The sequence below is a fragment of the Heloderma suspectum genome, chromosome 5, assembly GCF_057233095.1.
Source record: "Heloderma suspectum isolate Gila_16-S chromosome 5, 16-S_ref, whole genome shotgun sequence".
Taxonomy (NCBI): Eukaryota; Metazoa; Chordata; class Lepidosauria; order Squamata; family Helodermatidae; genus Heloderma; species Heloderma suspectum.
In genome coordinates this window covers 115,879,833-115,905,510 of record NC_139462.1, presented here as the reverse complement: position 1 = coordinate 115,905,510, position 25,678 = coordinate 115,879,833, and the positions used below count along the sequence as shown (strand labels likewise).

Here is a 25,678-nt window from a genome sequence, read left to right as displayed (position 1 = left end):
GGGAGAGCATTCCACAGTTGGGATGCCACTACTGAAAAAGCCCTCTCCTTTGTAAATGTAAGACTCACCTCCAGTGGAATATGCAAAATGGCATTAGCTGATGCCCTCAGCACGCATGCAGGTTGCCTTTCCTCCAATGAGCTCAATCTGACTTCTTTTTTATCCTCACAACCCTGTGAAGTAAGTTGGGTGGGAACAGTGGCCGGCCTAAGGTCACCCAGTGAGCTTCATGGTTGAATAGGAATTTGAACCTTGGCCATCATCCAACACTGTAACTGCTACAACACACTGGCTTTCTTCTTCAAATAAACCAAAGTAAGGTTGCAATCCTACATACATTTACCTGGGAGTAAGCTCCACAGAACTCAATGGGACTTACTTCTGAGTTGACAGAAGTAGGATTGCACAGCCAGATGGCTCTTTCCCGGTCTCTGAAGAGGCATTTAAAAAGAAGTTCTTAAGAATATCAGCATAGCTGAATGAAAAAATAAAGCTTAACATTGAACTTGAATGACATAATAATTCTTAACATTTATTTTAGGGGTATTGAAAGACACATTTCTCAAGTAATTCTTACAACCTTGTAAGGTAGGTGATATTATCATCCGAAAAGTGAAGATCGGGGTGGGGTTAGGTAGGTTGAGGCTGACGGCTACTGTGAGTTCATTGCAGAGATGAGCAGGGGACTTCTTGGCTCACACTAATCAGCAGAACCATGCAATTAAGTTTTTTCCTCGACTGTAGTACTTCTGACTGCAGTGTAGGATGGAGAGGTAAAATTTATTTATCTTTTAAAAACTCCATCTTAGCTGTCTGCATTAATATGGTCAAACAAGGTGGCTCACAATCAACCAAAAATACAAAATAATAAAGTATAAAAGCCAAACCACAAATCCAGGGGCTTACCATTTTTGGCTGGGATTGCTGGCTAAGCCAAAAATTGTAGTTGCCAGCCCCCCTCTTCAACAGAAGAGCCTGCTCCCCCAGCCTTTCCCGAGGGAATGGCATAGGGGAGAGTATGCCAGGTTGGTCAGTGTTGCTGGGAGGAGCCCAAACTGCATTTGAATTGCATCATCCAACATCCCCTCCACTGACCTTTCCCTATAGAAAGGCCAGAACAGTGCTGGTCAGAAGTGCCTGGAAAGTGATCAAGCAGTGTCACCCAGTGTCCCACCCACTGATCCTTCCTGATAGAAAGGACGGCGGAGGGGAGTGGGCAGTGCTGCTCAGAGGTGCCCTGAGTGCCTTTGAGCAGCACTACTCAATACCCCTACTGGCTTTTCCCAATGGGAAGACCAGAGGAGGAGTGGCTGTTTGGGCAACTGCTGGTTAAGGTCTCCTCAAGCACTTTCAGGCAGGATCACCCAGCCTTCCCCACCCACCTTTGCTGCTCCAGAGCAGTAAGGCCAGCAGGGGCTCTCTGTGGCCATGGCTTTCCAGGAAGCCTTGGCCATGCAGCTGCTGTTCATGCATCATAAATCAGTGCTGTTGGTAAGAGACTGGAGGAGGGCAAACAAATGGAAGCTTAATCCAGACAAGACATAAGTGCTTTTGATCAATCGAAAGGCAGATCAGGGAATAGGGATTCAACCTGTGCTGGATGGGGTTACACTCCCCCTGAAGATTAAGGCTTTCTTAGACTCAGCCCTGAACCTGGATGCCCAGGTCTCGGCAGTGGCCAGGAGTATGTTTGCACAGCTGAGACTAGTGCGCCAACTGCACCTGTTCCTAGAGACATCTGATTTAGCCACAGTCACATATGCTTTAGTTACATTCTGTTTAGACTACTGTAATGCGCTCTACATGGGGCTAACTTTTAAAACTCTTCAGAAAGTTCAGCTGGTCCAGAATTCTGAGGGCAGGCTGTTGATCGGGGCTAGTTACAGGGAGCATGTGACTCCCTTGTTACAACAGCTTCACTGGCTACCAGTCTTTTTCCAGGCAGAATTTAAAGTGCTGGTTATAACCTAAAAAATCCTATCTGGCTTGGGACCAGGCTACAAGAACCATACAAGCGTGCCCAGTTATTAAGATCATCTGAAGAGGCTCTTCTTTTGAGACCACTGCCTTCAGAGGTGCATTTGGTGGTGACCCGAGGGAGGGCAAAAAGCTCTCAGGCTGTGGAACTCCCTCCCAAGGGAGGCTAGGTTTGCTCTCTTTCTGCTGTCCTATTTATTTATTTAAAACATTTCTTGACCGCCTTTCAGGGCAGAAGTCCTCCCAAGGCAGCTTACACCAATAAAATACATAAACCAGTTAAAATATTAAAAGCAATAAAAACAATAACAGCCAACAATAACAATAACAACAGTAACAGCAACAATAGCAGTCATATAAAGAGAAGGAAGGCCACAGTAAAATAATATGCTTTCAAGGCCTTCTTAAAAGCCTGCAATGATGGCAGGCCAAGGCCATTTTATTTTAGAAGGCCTTCAGACTTTAAGTGAGTCTTTTTAGGTTGGGTACTTAAAAAAAAAAAAAATTCTGTAATTGTTATATTTTATTGTGCTCTGGGCACCTTTGCTAATGGAACTGCATTGACTGCAGTGTCCAATTAGTGATGAATTTGAGCAACGTTATCTTCAAAGTGCCGTGCAAACCCATCACAGTGTGCTACTGAGGGTTCCACTGTTTCTCTCCCTGGCCCAGGTTGTGGCAGACCACGAACTGCTTGAAAAGCTCCGCTGGACAACAATGAGAAGATGTAATTGTGGTGGAAAATAACTCCCTTTTTGTCACCATCGCCACCACAGAGTAGGCTCAATAATGAGCTCTAACCTGGGTTTGATCAGACTCAGCATGAGTTTTCCTCCACCTGCGCTTTAGCTGTCTTCTCTTTTGTTTCATAGCCCTCAGCTCAGGTGTATACCAAGGAGCTGGCTGGGCTCTGCTTAGAGGGGAAAGGGTGCTTGGGTGTGATCAGGTCAACTGCCCAAGGCATTTCTGAATTCCACAGAGTGACCTGGGCTTCGCGAGAAGCACCAGCCATACCAGCAGGAAAATAGTAATAGTAATATATTGTTATTACTAAAATGTATACCCCATCCTTAAAAAACATTACGGCAGCTATAGGAATCCAACCTTTCTATAACCAAGGCATGTGTGCCTATGGCTAGGTCCCTCTTCTCCAGGAATGAGCACACCAGTCTAAGCTGAGCAAAAACACCCCTGTCTACAGTTGCCACCTGACATCCAAGGCCAAAGCTGGGCACAGTAGGATTTCTGAGCTGCACACCTGTTTCTTTAAGGGAAATGCTACCCCACCCACAGGCAGTATTCCCATTGCTGGATCAGAAGTCCTGTTAATCAGGCCTACTTCTGTCTTGTTGGGACAAAACTTCAGTCTATTCAACCTAATCCAGCCCAGGGACTGTAGGTTATGCAAGGGTTAAACCACCCTCACAAAAAACATGGCCTCTGTTTTAGGGTTATGTGAGGGTTGTTTAATCCTCACATAACCCACAGTCTCTGGGCACGGATAACACAACAAGCCGCGGTTGTGGCTTGAATATTCAAAATGGCCACCAGCATGCACCACAACCCACCGTAGCTTAAATAAGCCACAGTGCGCTATATGATCGTACAAACCAACCCAGTGATTCCAAACCTCTACACCCTTAGTGGATTGAGATAGAAAAGAGAGAACGAACTGCATAGCATCAACATATGAATGACAGCAAACTCCATATCCCCAGATGTTCTCTTCCAGAGGTTACATATGAAATAGCATGGGGAACAGAACAGAACCCTGTGTGACACTATAAACTAACAGACAAGGAGTTGGAGCAGTAATCCTGTGCTCCTCTAGGGCAGACCAGAACCACTGTAAAATAGTGTGCCAAGCTCTGTCCCGACCAAGCAATCCAGAAGGATACAATGTGACTAGTACTGAAACCCTTTGAGAATCCAGCAGAACTAACAGGGACACGTTCACTGGCCAGCTCCCAGCATAAATCGTCTACTAGGGCGACTGCGTTCACCTTCGTCCACAACCTGGTCATAAAATATAGTGAAATGGGTCTAGATAATCACTCTCATGCAGCAACCCCTGGAGTTCAGTTGCTACCATATGCTTCAGTGCCATGCCAAAGAATGGAATGTTGGAGTCTGGCTAGAAAATTCCCAAATGTAAGTTAAAAGGGTCTCACCACTGATTTGAGACTCAATGAAACTACAGTCAAGGAAACATTCACCACACTTATCACTCAGCTTGCTCTGAGAAGCAACGAAGGGAAAAGGTCAAATGCACAAGTTGTTCGCCTCCTGTACCCAAGGTCCACAGTCTCAGGTTGCATAAATTGAAAACTATCCATAACAGTATGACAAGAAGTCATCACAGATGCATCCAGATATAATGCAGATACTAGCCCTGTTAGGGGTACACAGAGGGCTTAAAGTGTGTAGGCCGTCGTGGCCATGCACACTGGCTCCACCCACTACACCTCCAAACGCACCAGCCCCACCCAATTCAGTTTAGACCTTGCCGTGTTGAATCAGCAAGGTCTGAACAAGAGCTCTACTTGTGTTCACTTGAACATGAGCAGAAGTTTCTGCATGATCAGAACCCTGATAAGGAAGGGTCCTCAATTGCTTGGAGAGTTCTACTTGGGTTCAAGCAAACGCAAGTGGAACTCCCTTTCAGATCTTGCCGATTCAACATGGCAAGATCTGAACGGGAGGCGGGCGGCAGGACTGGCACGCCCGATGAAGGCGTGGAACCAGTGTGCATGGTCCCAACTCTCTACCCCCTTTAAGCCTTCACATGTGCACCTGAACAGGGCTTCTGTTAATGTGGTATCCAACTAGAAACAGATGTAAACAACTGTATCCATAAAGTGTCTGGTAAAGCGGTTACAGCGGTTTATTGATGACTCCATTAGCCACGATGTAATAGGCTCATCATCATTTGAAATAACTGCCATAGATAATTCCACACAGACACACAAGAGCAGCAGAGAAGTAAGATTTCTTCACCACCATCACTGCAAGAGGGAATATGGTATGAAATGAGCTCTACCCATGTTCAGACAGATTCATCATGAATTTTTCTCCACCATTGCTCCAGTTGTTCCTGTTGCTGCATTGTCCCAAAGTCTCCTGAGGGAGCCAGCCAGACTTTAATCACCAGGAGAGGATGCTCAGGAGTGGTCATGTCAATAGCCTGGGCTATTTCCTAATTCTAGAGGTCAACTAGAGCTTCAACAGGATTGCCAGCCCAGGTAGGATAAAAATGCCTTACCTGTTAGGAAGCTGTCTTGATCTATCTGTCCCCAGGGACAGACCATTTGAGTATCTCCCCCATTCCTGCAAGAGGCTGAAAGCCAAGTAAGCCTGAACTCTTCTAATAATGATCTGACTATGACAAGGAACTATAACATGTTCCTCCACCTACAGATTAGTCATCCCACCCTGGCCCAAATCAAGAGTGTGTTCAGGAACATGAGTGAGGTCATATATAAACTGAGTCCCAGGGTTGTTGTTCTGGAGTGTCATGGCTTCCACAAGAGGGCTAAGGGGCTTCCAAGGCCACCTGGGCCAGCAGGAAGACTGATGGGTAGCAGAATGGGTACCCATCACCATCAGAATCCCATGTCTGTCTCTTAACACCCAATTTTAAGATCACTCAAAATTAAGCAAATGCTGGATGAGACACTTGGCAAGAGGAATGGAATTGTAATACACCTGTGAAACCCCACCTCCAGGCCTAGGCTGCCACATCACAGAAGACCTTTGTGTACAAAGCTGGGATAGATTTACCCCAGTCCCTCATAGAATGTGGTCTTCCAGGACAGATGTTTCCTCAACAGCCACTCCTGGCTCCATCATGGCAGCTCTGTGACACCTGAGGGGGCAAGACGTAAATGTCTCTTCCAATGCTGATGTTGCCTCTACTGCCTCTTGCTATCATCACAAATCCCTGCACATAGAAAACTAGTGTGTCAAAGAGAAAGATGCTGTCTCCCTGACTTTCCCATGTACTGGGAGGGTTTTTCTTCCATGTGGTAAGCATTCAAACATGTGACCTCCTACTGAAAGCCTTGAAGCTATATAATCCAGGGAAAAAACACTGCTTAATTTTGCTGACTGTGTAATCTGCACCTTAGCGTCAGTTTTCCAAAAGAGATTTTTTTTTCTTTTTTGAAATGAAGAGGTATCATGTTGTAAAAAGAAGTATATCGTTTTACAGAAAAAGGGACATTTTCACAGATTCAGATAGTGACTTTATTCAATTTTGACAGTAGATGGTGCAAAACCATTACTGTTCTCATGTTTAATTAGTTCACAAAGAATGCATTTACACTAAACACTGGCTGTCCTGTTATAATACTCCCAAAGAAAGAAACAGATATGAGTCAATGATCCAAACAGAGAAAATACTTAGTTAATTCAAGCAATTCACTAATAGATTAAAGATCTGTTGTAAATCCTTGCCATTTTGGACAAGTGCTTGTAGAGATGAGAATAAAGAGGAGTCTTCAATTTAATATTGTAGAAGACAGAATTTACAATAAAATGCCCCAGCAAAATCCCTTGTGCTCAAAAAATTGTTTTAAAATGTCACATAATTAGAAAGCTAGCTTTTACACATTTCACATAATTATTTACCTTCAAATAAACTGAGGTCTCTTCGTAGCCTTGGTCCATAAAGCCCTTCTAAAATACTTTCAAAACCTAACAAAAACAAAAACAAAACATTTTACAATACGTCAAACAACTACTAAGTAGTTTCACATATGTAGCAGCTGAAAAAGCAAATAACTACACTTGGGGATATTGCTGCAGTGAGGGCAAAACCTCTTCTCCACTTCTGGTATTTTGTGGCCCAGCTCTCAATAATAGAGATTCCACCAGGGAATAAAATTATGTTTAGGCACAGAGATGCAATACCCTCACTCCAGGGGTGTTGCTATGTATAAACTCTGCCTCTGCACATACCCCATTTAACATAACAATAGGGACTGCGCTATTGTACGGCAGATTTGAACTGCCATCTCACCACCCCGGCTGTGGGAGCAAGGAAGCATGTACACCCTCTCCTCCTGCATTTAGTACCTTTAAGTGAACTAGGACTTTTGTATGATGCAAGGATGGATCACATAGACATCAACAGATGCTACAAGTGATGTAGCTGTGGGACATGAGCCTCACCATGTATATGACTTGCATATCAGGCAAGTGTGCAAACTGGACCTCTATTTGGTTACACTGAACATCTAGTGTCTTTGCTGCCCTGATGTGAGTGAGGGGAGGGTCCAGCCCAGCTCTCCAGGCCCTGACATGCTGTTTGTTTCTATTTCAGCATGGGAAATTGAAATACAGTAGCATGAAAATATAACCCTCTTTCCATCTCTGCTCCTATAGCTCTTCTTCCAGCAACTACCAATAAGACAGAGGAAGGGATGGGGCCATTCCTGGAGAGCTGGGCTTAGTCCAGCCCTTTGCTCACTCACCAGAGGACATTGAAGTCAGAAAAGGTGAGGGGATCAGGAGGGAATCAGTAGTCTCTTAGGCTGCATGGTGCCCTGACCTGTCATCCTGATGGGTAGTAACCTAGTTATTCATTAAAAACAAAACAATACTTTCATATTACATTGGCTCTACGAATTTGTTATTTCTGCCTCAATTTCCCATTTCTTTACTTTCTTTACTTTCCCCTTCTGTGCGTGAAAACCCTATGTGCATCTTTCATCTTTCAACCCTTTACTTTCCCCTTCTGTGCGTGAAAACCCCATGTGCATCTTTCATGTGAAAAAAGCTAAGGTGAAAAGTTTATAGGGGTTGGCAACCTTCTTGGGCTGGAGGGCACATTCAGAATTTTGAGGAAGTGTCATGGTTGCCATAATAAAATGGCTGCTGTGCATATGGGGATGCCCCTTCACAAAATGGTTGAGATAGTCAGTCACAAAACACCCATTTCACAGAATGCCAAACTGTTAAGGCTAAAAGACAAGTAAGTTGCTCAAGAGTCTAAATACAAGGCAGAGGTGGAGTCCGAGCCCCAAAACACAAACACACTCTTTTGAACTAACAGTTCTCTTTTGCTCAGGATCTCCAATAAACTTTCTCTTACACCACACTCTCAAGACATGATCAACACCCCAATCACCATTTTTTCTTTTTGTCTGTATCATCTCTTTACCCCTCCTCTCTCTCTCTCACACATAAAACATACATAGAAAGACAGCTTCCACATTTTCTCCCTCTCATCAGATTACCCTGAAGAGTTCCCTAACTCCTCCCATTGCTCTCTGCAGCCCAGCCCATCTTCCACCCTATTGTGTCATTGCCAGCCCAGACCTCCCCGTTTCCTCCCCCCACTTCATTGAATTATCCCTGGTTGCCTCTCTGTTATCCCCAAGCCTCCACACTTAACAGGCCACAGCAACGTAGTCCATCCCTTCCTCCTCCTTTTTCTTGAAATAGGTGGGCAGCCAGGAATGGTCCAAACCCACTCCCACCCACCATCTTTAGTTCCTAAGAATGTTTGTCCATATCACCCACCCAAATGTGATTGGGGGGAATAATAATTTTTTTTAAAAAAAATCAGAGGTATCAGCAGGGCACTTCAGGTGAAGTATCCACAGGAACGACATTACATGACCATGTAAAGGTAGGCAAACATGACCATTTAAAGCATTTGAGAGCTCTTAAAATGGTGCACTAAGTCTCAGTATGCTGGATTCCTTTTTCCAATCCAGCACACTATGTGAAGTTCACATTTTCTAACAGTCCTGAATTGCCTTTTTGCTTTCTCATATCACTAACTTCTCATTGTACTGTTTGTTTCTATCTGTATCGATTCCACTGATCTTAAAGCAGACTGAGATCTGGATGTTCTAATTGCTGAAATCATAAAGATTACTGAGAGAAATAGAAAATGAAATTAAGTGCAGATTTAATTAAAAATTAAGGAACAATCTTATGAAATTATACGTTGGGAAGAATATCTGGCAAATAAATCCTGAAGATCAAGTTAATTACGATTTATTTATAGATAATTATTTGTAACTCTTTTCTTTCCCCAAAAGATAGTTAAGTGTGAGAGCCGGTGTGATATACTGGTTAGAGTGTTGTACTGGGACTCCGGAGATCTGGGTTCCAGTCGCCACCTGGCCATGAAGCTCACTAGGTGACTTTCAGCCAGTCACTTACTGTCAGCCTAAGCTACCTCACAGGGTTGTTGTGAGGATAAAATGGAGGAGGACTATGTAAGCTGTTTTGGGTTCCTCACAAGAGGAAAAAGCACAGGATATAAATGTTTTAATAAATAGATGAATCAATAAACTTGTAGAGACAGGCTCTAAGATTTAAGTACTTTAAGGCTACAATCCTAACACACTTTCCTGCAAGTAAGTCCCAGTGAACTCAAGGAGCTTACTTCTGAGTAGACATGCATAGGATTGCACTGTTAGTCTGATTAACCATTTAGAGCACAACTTAATATCTGTAGTATAAACGTTACCCTCCATGGGGTAAATAGCAACCATTTATAGAGCAAAAAGTAGTAGGGGGCATTGAATACCCGTTGGGAGGGAGGCCAAGCCTACTCCCTGATCCTTGGGACCTCATCCACTGAGAATCATATTTAATCCCTAGCAGTATAAGACCACACCTTCATCTGCACATCCACTTGGGTTCCATTTCTTGGACATGCTAGAATGTAATAGAATGTTAGGATCTAGCTTTTTATATAAATACAACTGAGCCACAGCTTCCAGTTACTCCCATAATGATCTAAGTATGCATATTTTTGCCTGTGTGGTTCAGCTTCCATCTAAATGATACCTGGTCTGTTCAGATATCCACCAATTGCATTGCTTGTAAACAAATTTGAAAGCCAAATCATGCGGGTACAGGTTGTTATATATACATTGCCCATCATGGGAGCAATCCAGAAAGCAATGGCAACCACACTAGAAAACGTACATGTAAAAAGGTCTTAATGCCCTTTAGTAGTCAAAACACCATTCCCAATTTCTTTTCAGAGCATTTCTTCAAGCAGGATGTAGAAAAAAAGAACTTGCAAATATAAGAATGGGATGTATGTTGAAAACTGTAAAATGAAAAGGAAGCTAAGGCCAGCAAAACACATAGCTAAAATCTGGCACAGAACTAAAACGTCGAGCCAAGTCTCCTTTCTGAAGAGCGCCCCTGATAACAAGTTGAGCCAATTTTACATATTTGTATGAGGTTATTTAACTTGCATTATTGTGTGGAACCATCTTATTGCTCACACAATTTGAAGTATTTTTTACAAGAAAGACAAATGCTGGAAGGTGATGGGGGGGGAGCAGAGGGGACAGGTAAAAGTGGACATCCATGAAAATTTACCAAATTGTTTTGTTTCACACACACAAGCAGTCATGTCTCTGCAATAACACTATCCTCCATCAGTAATCCTTTCACTCCTGTATTGTCGAACAGTCCACCACTGCCCTAGCTGGCTTCCCTCTTCTGACATATTTAAAGAAATGCTTGTTGTTCAGTTTAACATTTAAGTGTATGTATGCTGAATTCTTTTTCCCCATTTGCCTTATTGTCAACTTGTATTTGTTTTACCAGTGTTTGTGCTTTCCCCCCTAGTTTCGATTAGACTTCCACTTTGTAATGGAAATCTTCTTCCCTTTTATACCTTTCTTGACTCTTCTTAACCACACTGGCCTCCTTCTTGGACTTGTTGCTAACTCTAAGTCTGTGGTATACATTCAGGGTCAGCCCTCCCATGAGGCGGGCTGAATCCTTCACTTCAGATGGTGAAGTGGGAGCAGTGGCAAATTGTGTGTCAACACCACCACTACCATCATGAAGGCTCCCTGCTGCAAGGTTGCTGGAGCAAGGTGACAGCACTAGCAGGTGCTCCAGGAGTACCGCAGACCCTGCTTGCCTGCTGCAGTAAATGGAACAGCTCCCTGCCCTGTTTCACTCTGAGAGGATTTTCCGAGTGAGACAAAGGACAGGTAGCTGCTCTGGAGGAGTCAACCGCCCACTGTTTCAGTCTAAGAATCCTCTCAAAGTGAGCAAGAGGGCAGATGGGTTCTCTGGAGAGCTGCCCAGACTCAAATGCCTGACTGGAGTGGTGTGCTGCCAGCAATCTCCTGGGCCTCCTCTCCTCTGGAGGAGCCACCCATCCTCTGGAACGGCTGCCTGATCCTCTGTTTAGGATCCAATCTTCTGGGACACCTCTTCAGTCAATGCCTGGTTCTGAGGAAGGACCCTCTCAGAGCCAGATATCTGAGCCTGGGCAACTCTGAAGAGACGCACCAGTTGCTTTTGATACAGCCCTTCAGAGAGCCCACCCTCTGGCTCACTGTAAGGGGGTACTTAGAATGAGCTAGGGGACAGCAGGCTTTAAAACTAAAGATTTTAAAGCCCCTTAGGAGTATTAAGCATGAATGTTTCCTCTTGAAATAAGTTGGATTTAAAGTGCTCAACTTGGGCTGGATTATGCCCTAAAACAGGGGTCCCCAACACAGCACCCACAGGCACCTCTAAAGGCACTCATGAAGGGGTTACCAACATTGCACCTTTAAAAATTTTGTATATATCCATAGCAATGAATACATATGAAATGCATACAACTTTCTAGCAATACACAGGCTTCAACGTAAGTAGACCAAATGTCCAAAGAAGTATCTATTTCAAGGCAGAATCTATATGTCACCTGTTCAAATATTGAAAGTGTTCTACTGCAATAGATTGAGGGCCTTATGAGTGTTTATCCTTCCAATTGTCAGGAATCATAGCCCTTCCTCTACACCAATGGTCTCCAAAGATGGGTGCACAAGACGATCCACTGGGGTGCATGAGCCACGTGATAACTGACCAACCTCCCACTGCCCTGATGAGCTGCCAATGTGTGCAATGATGGCAGCAGCGGAGGCAGCAGAGGGAAGTTCCATGTCTCCCTCAGTTCCAGTCCTACCCTGCCTCTGCTGCAGCAACCGAGAGCAACTGTCCCAGTCTCTGCCAGGCATGGCAGAGGAAGCTGCACATGAGCAGCTGCCATCCTGCCAAAGGAGAGCGGGGAGGAGATGAACCCTTCCCAGTCTCCTTTGGCAGAATGAAGCAGAGAAGAAAGCGCATGCCATGACAGTGATGTCAGCTGTAACAGCCATTAAAACCAAGTATCAAAATAAACTGAACTTAAAACCAGCCCTTCGAATCAATGTATCACAAAGTGTTAAACCAAGATTTTCAAAAATAATGAAGCATATTCAACCACAGTGCTCTCAATAAAAAACATCATCATTAATGTTTTTTTTAGTGAGAGCAGAAAGGTTTTTTGTACCGTTAATAAATAATAAAAAATTAAAAACACTATTTCATCTTCATCTCATCCTTTTTTAATTTCTATTTTTGTGTACGTTTTGTTATTTACATACTGTATTAGCACAGTAGTACATGTACATAATTTATAAATATACATTTACTGGGGGTGCATGCTCAAAACCTTCTTACTGATCTGGGTGCATGATCAAAAAAGTTTGGAGACCATTGCTCTACACAATCAACATAACAGAGACTGGAACTTCAAGCTAATTATGACTTTTTTTACGCTAATGGACAGCTTTTCCACAATACAGCTTCAGTGAAACTCTAAGACTGCCCCAGGGCCTAAATAGCTAATCCTGAGGTCTCTAATAAGGAAGGCTTTTGCAAGGTAGAGAAGTTACCACCCAAATGACAATAGGCAGCTGCTGTAAAACCCCAAAGGCAGCTTAAGACCCTCCCTTAGGGAGGCTCCATTTTGCATATGCTCCAGGGAGAGGCTATTCTGCCAGAGCATCTCAAGCCACTCCCTAACTCTTACACAGACAGCTCACCCTTGCATCAACCAAGTCATACCCCTCCTCCTCCTGGGAAGGGACTTGGATTCCCATGTGGGGGGTGGACAGTGTTGAGAGGGTCAGGCCCTTTGTGAGGAGTTGGCAGGTCCTACCAAAATGCCTCTTCTTCCTGCACAAGAAAGACAGTCCTTCAGCGTGGCGCTGCTACCGCTCATTCAGGGTTGGCTGGCCCCCAACTGCATAGGAACTTCCTCTGCTCCGGTAGCATGGCTGCTTATTTATTTTTATTTATTTATTTCTATACCGCCCAATAGTCGAAGCTCTCTGGGCGGTTCACAAAAACTAAAACCAAACAACACACAATAAAACAATTTAAAATATATAGAACATTAAAACCACAATATAACAATACAACCACAATAAAACCTAGCAGCAGTACAGGAGTTTAAAATACAAATTTAAAACAGCAAAGATAAAAATTTAGAAAGCTAAAATGCCTGGGAAAATAAAAAGGTCTTCACCTGGCGCCGAAAGGAGTACAATGTAGGCGCCAGGAGAACCTCATTAGGGAGCTCATTCCAGAGCCGGGGTGCCACAGCAGAAAAAACCCTCCTCCTAGTAGCCACCCGCCTCACTTCCTTTGGCAGGGGCTCACAGAGAAGGGCCTCTGATGATGACCTTAAGGTCCAGGCAGGCACATATGGGAGGAGGCGATCCTTCAGGTAACCTGGCCCCAAGCCGTTAAGGGCTTTGAATGTTAACACCAGCACTTTGAATCGAGCCCGGAAATGGACTGGCAGCCAGTGCAGCTGGAAAAGTACTGGCGTAATATGAGCTCGCAGGCCAGTCCCTCTTAACAATCTTGCTGCCCTATTTTGGACCAGCTGAAGTTTCCGGACCGTTTTCCAAGGCAGCCCCACGTATAACGCATTGCAGTAATCCAGACAAGAAGTTATCAGAGCATGGATAACTGTAGCTAGGCTATCTCTGTCCAGATAAGGGCATAGTTGGTATACCAGCCTAAGCTGATAAAAAGTGCTCCGTGCCACTGAGTTCACCTGTGCCTCAAGTGACAGTTCTGGATCCAAGAGCACCCCCAAACTACGAACCTGATCCTTTAGGGGGAGTGCAACCCCCTCCAGAACAGGTTGAATATCACCTAGCCGGGCAGACGAACCACCCACTAACAGTACCTCCGTCTTGTCTGGATTGAGTTTCAATTTATTAGCCCTCATCCAGTCCATTACCGTGCTCAGGCAGTGGTTCAGAACAGCCACTGCCTCACCTAGTTTTGATGAAAAAGAGAGGTAGAGCTGGGTGCTTAGAGGAAAGAGCAATGCTCTAGGGGATACATTCAAACTGGCAGTGCTTCTCTTGGCTTGTTCGCGCTTCTCCAGCTGACTGTCAATCTGCAGTCACGACTGGATGAGCTCTGCCAGGTTCAGTGGGCATAGAACCCATACTAACTAATCCAAGATCTCATCCTTCAGGCCCTCCAAAAATTGGGCCACATACGCAGCACCATTCCACTGTAAGTCCTGGATCAACAACTGCACGTTAGTCATGTAGACCGGTCAGAATCTTTGCCTTGCTTGAGGCAGCGGATCTCTCTGGTCTAACCGTTCTAGGTCCAGCTCTGAATCAGAATTGGAACAATCGGAAATCACAGGGGCCCTAGTCTGAATTGTGATACCAATGTTATAATATCAGTCTTTTAGCTGTCAAAAGGGTGTGGAGAATCCTTTTATGCTGAGCATTTGTTAATTTCCATGAAACAGGTAATAATTTAAAAGAGTGTCTACATCTGAGAATATTAAAGACTGCTCCAGTACAAAGTTTATCTGTATAATAACCTCCTCCCAAAAAGAAGCAACTGCTGGACATGACGAAAACATGTTTAAAAGACGCATTAGCTGTATTGCACTGCCAGCAATTAGCCGAATTAGGCGATACCTTATTAAAGTGACATTGCAGTGTCCAACAGGCACAAAACATACATATTGGCTGAAGATGCAGCTTAAGAGATCCATACACATTTCACGTAGATGCTAAAGCAGTGATCCACTGATTAGGCATTTTGTGATGGTGCCCACAGCATATTCTCAAATATGCCCACGGATCCAAAAAGGTTGAGGACCCCTGCCCTAAAAACTGATACTTGCTTTCATAATTTATGCACTGAATTATACAAAATACATTTCATGATCTTCAAGTAATAATTAAGATTGGGTTTGATAAGTAATCAAATCCCATTTTTCAGTTCTTTCCAACATTTTCTTTCATCAAATTTCTTTTTCCAGGGTTTCAAGATAATTTTTTCATCTTCCATGGTTTCAAGATTTAAGGAAGTTTTATTACATCTCTGGGTAGCACTGGACCAATATTTCCCCACACACCCAAACAGCATTTGTTTATATGATGTCACATACTTAGTTTTTAAACTGATACCATTTCAAAAGGTATGCTTTTACTTATTCTACGCAAAATACAACTTGACAAACGTGTTGAGAACTAAAATATAATGAATATGTATATAATTCAGGCTTGCAGTCTGCTCTTGGCTAGAATGGGTTTCAATATCTACTGGGTCAGCCTTCCCCAACGTAGTGTCCTATAGATGTTTAGGACTACAACTCCAAGGATTCCTGACCATTGACCATGCTGGCTCAGGTTGACAGGAGCTGAAGTCCAAAATATAAGGAGGGTACCAAGTTGTGGAAGGCTGCTCTGGGTGGGCATATAAGCCACAAAACTGCCCCTATCAAGATAAGCTGCAGAGGCAGCAATCCTTTAGTGGGAGCCAAGGATCTGTAGCATTCATATCATATTTGCAGCTTGGGGGTTCTTCTGGTCCCTAGAGCCATCATTGTCACTTGAGACTCAGGTGGCCTCAGTGGCGTGGAGTGCCTTCTAACCAGCTTCAGCTAGTGGCCCAGCTACACTCCTAAGTGGAGAGGGATAATCTGGTTTCAGTAGCCTATGCTCTGGTAACCACCAACTTAAATTACTACAATGTGTTCTATATGGGGCTGCCTTTGAAGATGGCTGCAGCTTGTACAAAATCCAGTTGCTCCCAACATACAACACTGATCCTGGCCCTCTGGCAACGGCTGCCTGTACGTTTCTGAGCACAATTTAAGGTGCTGATTTTGACCTATAAAGCCCTATATGGCTTGTGATTGCAATACCTGGTGGAGCACCTCTCCCTGCATAGGCCTACCTGTATGCTACAATCATCATCTGGGGCCCTCCTCCAAGGGAGGTTTGGAGGATGGCAACAAGGAAGAGGGTCTTCCTGGTGGTGAACCCCAATTGTGGAATGCTCTCCCACTGAGGTCCCCCTGTAGCATTTGACAGTTTAAGGTAAAGGGTTTTTTTAATGGGTCCTGGGATTTTTATTGTTGATTGAGTACAATTGTTTTACATGTTCTTATGTGAATGGTTTTGTATTATATTCTATTCTATTTTTACAATCGTTGTAAACCTCCAGAGAGCTTTGGATGGTGGGTGGTTTGAAACGTAATAAATGAAATCATAACTCCATGTTCAGCCCAGCCCTAGCATTAAAATGTCAATAGCCCTTTATCATTAGTGGGGTAGGGGGAGAACCACACAAACACCTTAAACCATTATGACTCCGCTCTATGAGAAACACAGGGCCAAGACACAGAGATCACACACATAGCTGTTTCTTGATATACAGTCATGTGAAAAAGAAAGTACACCCTCTTTGAGTTCTATGGTTTTACATATCAGGACATAATAAAAATCATCTGGTCCTTAGCAGGTCTTAAAATTAGGTAAATACAACCTCAGATGAACAACAATGACATATTACACCGTGTCATTATTTATTTTACAGAAATAAAGTCAAAATGGAGAAGCCATGCATGAAAAACTAAGTACACCTTATGATTCAGTAGCTTGTAGAACCACCTTTAGCAGCAATAACTTGAAGTAATCATTTTCTGTATGACTTTATCAGTCTCGCACATCGTTGTGGAGGAATTTTGGCCCACTCTTCTTTGCAACATTGCTTCAGTTCATCGAGGTTTGTGGGCATTTGTTTATGCACAGCTCTCTTAAGGTCCCGCCACAGCATTTCAATCAGGTTGAGGTCTGGACTTTGACTGGGCCACTGCAACACCTTGATTCTTTTCTTTTTCAGACATCCTGTTGTAGATTTGCTGGTGTGCCTGGGATCATTGTCCTGTTGCATGACGCTTGGCAGTTTCGGCCAAGCTTTAGCTGTCGGAAAGATGGCCTAACATTTGACTCTAGAATACTTTGGTATACAGAGGAGGTCATGGTGGACTCAATGACCGCAAGGCGCCCAGGTCCTGTGGCTGCAAAACAAGCCCAAATCATCACCCCTCCACCACTGTGCTTGACAGTTGGTATGAGATGTTTGTGCTGATATGCTGTGTTTGGTTTTCGCCAAACGTGGCGCTGTGCATTATGGTCAACCATCTCCACTTCGGTCTGGTCTGTCCAAAGGACATTGTTCCAGAAGTCTTGTGATTTGTTCAGATGCCACTTTGCAAACCTAAGCTGTGCTGCCATGTTCTTTTTAGAGAGAAGAAGCTTTCTCCTGGCAACCCTTCCAAACAAACCATACCTGTTCAGTCTTTTTCTAATTGTACTGTCATGAACCTTAACACTTAACATGCTAACCGAGGCCTGTAGAGTCTGAGATGTAACTCTTGGATGTTTTGCAGTTTCTCTGAGCATTGCACGGTCTGCCCCTGGGGTGAATTTGCTGGGACATCCACTCCTGGGAAGATTGGCAACTGTCTTGAATGTTTTCCACTTATGAATAATCTTCCTCACTGTAGAATGATGGACTTTAAATTGTTTGGAAATGGCCTTATAACCCTTCCCAGATTGATGGGCAGCAACAATTGCTTCTCTAAGATCACTGCTGATGTCTTTACTCTTTGGCATTGTGTTAACCTGCATGCTCGAGACCAGCAAACTCTGAGACTTCGGCTTTCATAGAGGTGGTCACACTTGCTGATGATCAATTAATCAAGGGCATTTGATTAGCAGCAGCTGGCTGCTACTTAGCCTCTTCATACCTATGGAAGCAGTAAGGGTGCACTTAGATTTTCACACATGGCTTCTCCATTTTGGCCTTATTTCTGTAAAATAAATAATTACATGGTATAATATGTCATGTGTTGTTGTTCATCTGAGGTTGTATTTACCTAATTTTAAGACCTGCTAAGGACCAGATGATTTTTATTATGTCCTGATACATAAAACCATAGAACTCAAAGAGGGTGTACTTTCTTTTTCACATGACTGTATAGCATATAGTAGTGGACGTTTTATTTTTGGAAATGTATTTTCCCCTAAAAGTAAAAACGTAATGAACAAATACAATACATATAACATTGGGCAACTGGAACTGATACAATACTACCTAAATCTAAAATCGAAAGTTGTAATTTGCTCCCCACACCCTACCCCCAGATTATTATCCTTAGAAAGCAAATATTCATGCACACACGTTTTCAGGCATGTTAAAAAATATGCTGACAGTTTTAAGTGCCTTCCATTTTTTATTGAAAACTAGATTAATATAAGGGAAGTATATGATATTGAGTTGTCATGTCCTAAAATATTTAAAAGTATTCCAATAAAAATAATTTCAAAATAACTCTTGGAATTTAAACTGTACCATGCCCTTTGATTTTTTCCAAATCAAATATTTCAACTACTTTTGGTTACTGGAAGGATTTTTATGATATCTATTCAGTATGTAAACCATGACATAGGTGGGGTTTTTGGTTTGATTTTTTTTTCTAAATGTATACCAAACATACTGAGTCAGATTTCCACTGATTAATAGTACTGGAAAAATTATATTCAAATCCGCCCCCCCCCCATACATCATAACTAAAGTTATGTGACAAGAATAAGATAAAGTTCTAATATTAACTGCTACTTTATCAACATCTTTAGGTCTCCCCCTGTGAACACATGCCACTCAATGCTCAGCAGAAAAGGCAATCAATGTATTCACAAATATCAAGAGCATAACAAAATCATTCAGGACTGCTTCCCTACTGACCTCCTCCAAACATTCAGAACATTAGTATCAAACGCTTTCAGTTTAAGAGAAGAATTAAGGCACAAATTCACTGATGCACCTAGAAAACATTTTATTCATTTATACCCCACCTGTCAATACACATTTTTTTCAGGACAGTTTATAATGGGAGTAATAAAAGCAATTAAAAGAAATATCATAGAATACAGAAAACCTTATACTACTTGCCTCACTGCATGTCTTAATACAAAGAGGAGTCTTGCAAGTCTTCCCCAGAGAGGGAGTTCCACATCTGTGATGCCACCACTAAAAGGCACCATCCCTGGTACCCAGCAATCTGATCTTAATTAATGATGGGCCAAAAGACAAAGCCTCCAAAGCCCATCTTAAGGCTCAGTTACGTTCATATGGATGTGTAAGCGGTCCTTCAGATAACTTGCCTCTATTTTTTTTAGGGCTTTAAATGGCCAATACAAGCTCTGTAAACGGAGCCTGGAAAACAGATTGGTAACCTGTGTGAATGATGTAGGATCACAGTAATATAAGCTGACAGACTGCCTTGCTACTTTGGGACTAATTGTACTTTCCAAACTGTTTTCAAAGGCAGCTCTATGTAAAGAGCATTGCAATAGGACAATCTTGATATAAAGGCAGGTTGCTTACTTGTAACTGTAGTTCTTCTAGTGGTCATCTGTGCATTCACATGTATGGACTCTGCACCTGTGCCGAGACTCTTTCAGGAAACTTCTAAAGCTGAGGAACATTTTGGCAGGAACCCTCCCTCACTGTGCATATCCCAGCTGGTTCCTGACCATTCCCTCCGTTCCTTGAGACCACCTAGTTTGGCCTCCAATACAAGGGGGAAAAACACACCTCGGTCCCAACACAGAAATCGACATTAACACCTAAGTGGGGACAGTGGGTGGGTTGCGTGAATGCACAGATGACCACTCGAACAATTACAGTTACAGATAAGCAGCCTGCTGTTCTTCTTTGTTGTCTCTATGCATCACACATATGGGCAATTAACAAGCTCACTTAGTAGAGGTGGGTGGGTGTCTCATTATAAGATCGATGACAGCACAGCTCACCCAAAGGCACAGTCTGACATCCAGTTTGTAGTGCTTTACAAATGTCAAGGGTTTTGACCATGTTGCCAGTTTGCGCAAGTCTGACAATGGAACACATTTGCCAAAAGCTGTAGAATGTGCCCAGATGTGAGACAGGCGCTCCAAGCCTGACAGCTCATAGGCTAAACCAATTGTTTGTACAATCCATGAGGCTAGCCTTTGAGACGATACAAGAAGGCCCTTCTTAGGACTCCCATAGCAAATGAAAAGTAATTGTCTTTTACAGAAGGATGCCGTTCCTGACTTATAAAAAGCCTGGGCCCTTTTCACATCGAAAACATGCAGCTCCCTCTCCAGTTCAGAAGACAGCTGTGGGGACGAAGTTGGCAGTGAAATAGATTGGTTGACATGGAAATTGGAGACCACCTTTGGTAAAACGTCAATGTCTGGTCTCAGGTCAACTTTGTCCCTGTGGAAAATCAGATAGGGATTATCAAAACTTAAAGCACAAATTTTGCTAACATGTCTGGAGGAAGTGATAGCAACCAAAAAGACAATTTTCCATGACAATGGATGGAGGTCTGCCGTGGCCATAGGCTTGAAGGGCTTTGAAAGTAAAGCAACAGAGCAACTCCACTGAGGCATCAGAGTTCTCACCAGAGGTGCTAAATTGCTTAACCCACACAAAAACTGACTAGTGGGGTGTGTAAAAAGGGAAAAACCTTGTATCTGCCCCTCTATGAGATGAGAGGGCTGCCAAACAAACTTTTATGGATGAAAGCTTCAACCCTTTCTGGAACAGGTGGTGCAGGAATAAAAGAACATTTTCAATCGATCCTGTGAGTGGATCAAAACCGTGAACTTTTGCAAATTTTGTAAAAGACGACCCACTTAGAAGCATAGGATCAAAATGTGGCAGGTTTTCTGGCTGCGCCCAAGACAGTTTGAACTTCTGACAGAATCTGAACAGGCTTACTTGCTACTGGATTCTCCAGGCTGTGAGGGGCAATGTGTTGAGGTCTGGATGTAAGATTCTGCCCTGAGCCCAAGAGATTAAATCTGGAATCTGTGGGAGGCATAGACATTCCCTGTTGGACAGACAAAGTAGGGTTGTGTACCATGAATGACTTGGCCACCAAGGAGCAATTAAGATACAATCCATCCTATTTTCTGTCAATTTTCTTCATCTCCTTTTCATTCATCTTCTGTCGAAGAGAGCTTCGGCTATTGGGCAGTATAGAAATGAAATAAATAAATAAATAAATAAATAAATAAATAAATTAATTTCTGGAGGATTCTTGAGAGGAGTGGGAATGGAGGGAAGAGGCAGAACAGCTCTCCTTACCACCAGAGTTGGAATGCATCACTCAGTGACAATTGGCTGATCCCCACTCTTGTGCAGAACCTCCTGCAAATCACATTCAATGGAGTTGCAAGCAAGTCTGTCGTTGGGTGACCCCATCTCTGAAATAGGTGATGCAGGATGGTTGGGGACATTTTCCACCTGTGGGAAGATTGATACGACCACCTCAGAGCATCCGTTAAGACATTGTCTTCCCCTGCGATGTGAAGAGTGCTCAAAAAGATATTCTGCTGGATTGCCCAAACACGTCCATTGTGAGATTCACAAGCTTGGAAGAATGCATACCTCCCACTTCTTTATGTGCCAAAGCACAGCTGTACTGTCAGTAAGGATCTGTACATGCCTTCCACACAGGTAAGCCTCAAAGGCACACATTGCTTTCCAGACCGCAAGGAATTGCAGGAAATTTATGTGATGCCATTTCTCCACTCCAGACCAAGTTCCCTGAATTTGCAGCAGACCACAGTGTGTCCCCCATCCTGAGAGGGAAATGTCTGTTGTTAATAGCTGAGTCGGGGATGTTGGACAAAAGGAGCGCCTTGACACAGGTTGTGTGGCTGCATCCACCACAGAAGAGAGTCGGTGATCTTGTCTGGAATCTTTAAGTGACAGTGTCGAGAGCATCAGTGACGGAATCGAAGTTCCAGAGAAGCCAGTTTTGTCATGGTCACATCTGAAGCCTTGCCCAATATACAATCGTGACCATCACTGCTATATGCCCCAGAAGTGTTTGAATCATATCAGCAGTGACTAGACACCAAGAGTAGAGGATCTTTGCTAGGACGATCAACTGTTCCTGCCGCTGTCAAGCATGTGCAACTGTCGAGTCCAGTAGCGCCCCTATAAATTGGAGTTTTTGAGTTGGCCTTAAGGTTGACTTTTCTTTGTTCACATACAGGCCTAACACCCCCCAAAAGGTTCAGAACAAGCTTGATGGCATGACACAGGGAGTCTCTGGCATCTGAGATGAGAAGCCAGGTGTGCAGGTAAGGGTAGACTTCGATGTCCTGAAGTCAAAGGTACACACACACACACCCCACTCTGTAAAGACTCTTGGTGCGGTTGTTAGCCCAAAGGGCAGGACCCCAGATGGCAGTGTCAGTACCGGTGACAAACCTCAACTATTTCTGGTGAGCCTCTGTGACTGCTATATGGAAATGTGTGACCAAACACCTTTCTGGAGGAGAGGAAGAATAGATGCCAGCGTGGTCATTTTGAACTTTCTGGGGGGTAATGAACTTGCTTAGATTCCTTAAGTCTAGGATTAGGTGGAGTCCTCCATCCCGTTTCGGTACTGTAAAATAGTGGGAGAAAAAAACATTATTTGGTTGATATGGGGAAACTCTTTGAATTGTTCCTTTCTGGAGCAGGGTCATCGTCTCTAGAAGTAAAGCCTCCGATGGGGGCATCGCTTGAACAGTAGCCAATGGGGGAAGGGTACTGAACTCTATTTTGTAGCCCTGATTGAATACATTTAACACCCAATTGTCTGTTATTGCATAGGTTGAAAAGAATTGAGTCACGATGGAACTGAAAAAGGGCTGACTAGGGAGACTGTACATGGTGAATATCAGAAAGTCAAAGCCGACATTTGGATAAAGAGTCATTCCCTCCATGTCCCTGGCAGTATTTAGAGAAAGGTGTCTGCTTCTTCTGTTGCTGGGATGGTTAATACTGAGTTGTTGTTGTTCAGTTGTTCAGTCGTGTCCAACTCTTCGTGACCCCATGGACCATAGCACGCCAGGCTTTCCTGTCCTGCGCTCTCTCCCGGAGCGTGCTCAAGTCCATATTCATTGCAACGGTGATGCTATCTAGCCATCTCATCCTCTGTCGTCCCCTTCTCCTTTTGCCTTCAATCTTTCCCAGCATCAGGGTCTTTTCCAGAGAGTTTCCTCTTCGCATTAGGTGGCCAAAATATTGGAGCTTCAGCTTCAGTATCTGTCCTTCCAGTGAGCACTCAGGGTTGATTTCCTTTAGGATTGACTGATTTGACCTCCTTGCAGCCCAGGGGACTCGTAAGAGTCTTCTCCAGCACCACAGTTCGAAAGCATCCATTCTTCGGCGCTCAGCCTTCCTTATAGTCCAGCTCTCACAGCCATACATTACTACTGGGAAAACCATAGCTTTGATTAGACGGACCTTTGTCGGCAAGGTGATGTCTCTGCTTCTTACTATGCTGTCTAGGTTGGCCATAGCTTTCCTCCCAAGGAGCAAGCGTCTTTTAATTTCATGGCTACAGTCACCGTCTGTGGTGATCTTGGAGCCCAAGAAAATAACATCTGTCACTGCTTCCATTTCTTCCCCTTCTATATGCCAGGAAGTGATAGGGCCAGATGCCATGATCTTAGTTTTTTTAATGATGAGTTTCAAACCAGCTTTTGCACTCTCCTCCTTCACCCTCAACAAGAGGCTCTTTAGATCTTCTTCGCTTTCTCCCATTAGGGTGGTATTGTCTGCTTATCTGAGGTTGTTGATAATTCTCCCAGCAATCTTAATTCCAACCTGTGAGTCATCCAACCCGGCGTTTCTCATGATGTACTCTGCATATAAGTTAAATAAGCAGGGTGACAATATGCAGCCTTGTCGTACTCCTTTCCCAATTTGGAACCAATCGGTTGTTCCATGTGAGAGTAATGCTCAAATGACTGTTTGGCGGGGTATGACGAAATCACTTGTGAGTTCTGCAGGGCTGTTACCGTGGTTGAGCCCCAGACCCATCTTTCTGGCAATTGTTTTTGCCTTTTGGACCGAGTCCATTTGTTCATCTGTCTTGGCATTGAACAGACCTTCTCCATCGAACGGCAGGTCCTCAATCCTGGATTGAGCCTCAGGAGTCAAACCCACAGATTACAACCAGGCACATCTCCTGAGCATGATCACTCCCATCATGGATTATGCACTGCAGCCAGCTTCGTGATGGGAGCTGTTCACCTGCTGTCTCAAAAGTTTGACAGCTCCCACATTAAAAACTCTGGCGAGGTCCCTTTGGTCATCTGGGAGAGATGCGCAAAGAGTCCATTTCTCCCAGACAAACAGCTAGTTTCTGGCCATCACAGCCTGATAGTTAGCTACACGGAAGCGAAGAGCAGCTGAAGAGTACATCCGCAGACCCAGCAGATCCATTCTCCTGCCCTCTTTATCCACACATGATGCATAGGATGTTTTGTGATCGCCCCTGCGCCAACTCAACGATAATGGAGTTTGAAAATGGATGCAAGTATAGAAAAGTCACGTCTCTCTCCTGTACTCAGCACAAGGACTCAAGCCTTTTGGATGAAGGAGCCACCGAGGATGGGGCCTTCCATGACTGCTGTACCATTTGGAGGCGGGTCAGAAAAGAAACTGCCACTGGTTTCGATGATTCAGTACTGACAGCATCAAAAACCGGATCTTAGATGTGTTGTTCTGGTTGCTGAACATCGATTCCTAGAGACTGAACTTGCTCAGAAAAATGGAACATGTCCAAGCTCCTTCTTGCCTCCCAGAAACATCATCCAGAGAGGAGACAGAAGTAGGGATGGAAGAATAAGATGACTCAGACTGGTGACCATTAGCCAAATTATGAGGCAAAAAGGGTCTGTGCACAGGAATAGGCAGAAGGGTTTGCCGGTATCATAGGAGAAGATGGCAAGTGCAGTGGTTTGGCTGGTGCTAGTTGGCTCCGTTTCAGAGAGGATAAGCAAGGAGGCACAGGTGGAGGTGGAAGGAATTCATCTTCCATTGGCAGACGAGATAAAGCTGTTGATGGGTGAGGCTGGTATCTAGGAAAGGTTGCTCTAGGGTACCTGGTATGATCATAATGCTCTCGATCCCGAGAACAATGCCAGTCATTGAAAGTATATTGCCCTGGAGGTGGGAAAGACCATTCAGAGGATCTATCCCTGTCCTTGTGTGGAGATCTGGATCTCTCTCTGTATTGGTGTCTGTTGGGTCTACACGGAGAGACCTGATAGACTCAGGAGAATGGAATCAATGTTGATTATCTCAAAACGGAGTAATCCCTCAATGTTGAGAAGCATCATTCCGTACAACAGAAGAAGGCTGATGTTCTCAAGGTGGAGAGATCACTCAAACCTGAGGAGCTGGTGGAGGTAGAGATAATTCCAAAATCTCGCCCTCCAAAGCTGTAGAGATTGGCTCAATCACCAGGGCGCTCAGTACCGATGGGAATGCTCACATCAGTGAGTCCATTAATGGAGGCAGTGTTGGGACCTTGGCCTTTGAAGGGTTATCAACATTCCTCTTTTTCAGGGCCTCTGATCCAGACTTGGGATTCTTTGCTTTTTTTTTTTTTTTTAAGAGCTTCTTCACCAGCAAAAGGGTTGGTGAGTGCCCAGGAACCAGCAGGTCTGTTCAGTCAGCAACAGGGCCTGAGGACTGTGGAAAGGAAGGTTTTGAAGAA

General features: G+C 43.9%; 1 protein-coding gene across 9 annotated transcripts in view; it reads right to left on the bottom strand.

The window, feature by feature from the left end:
* The window catches only part of LOC146344286 (uncharacterized), a 110,296-nt gene that overhangs the window by 67,713 nt on the left and 16,905 nt on the right, over positions 1-25,678 (bottom strand). For all 9 annotated transcript variants that reach the window (XM_084857044.1, XM_084857042.1, XM_084857046.1 and 6 more), the window contains one exon: positions 6,607-6,672. In XM_084857044.1, coding sequence (XP_084713170.1) covers positions 6,607-6,672 — 66 coding nt within the window. The remainder of the gene's footprint in view (positions 1-6,606; positions 6,673-25,678) is intronic.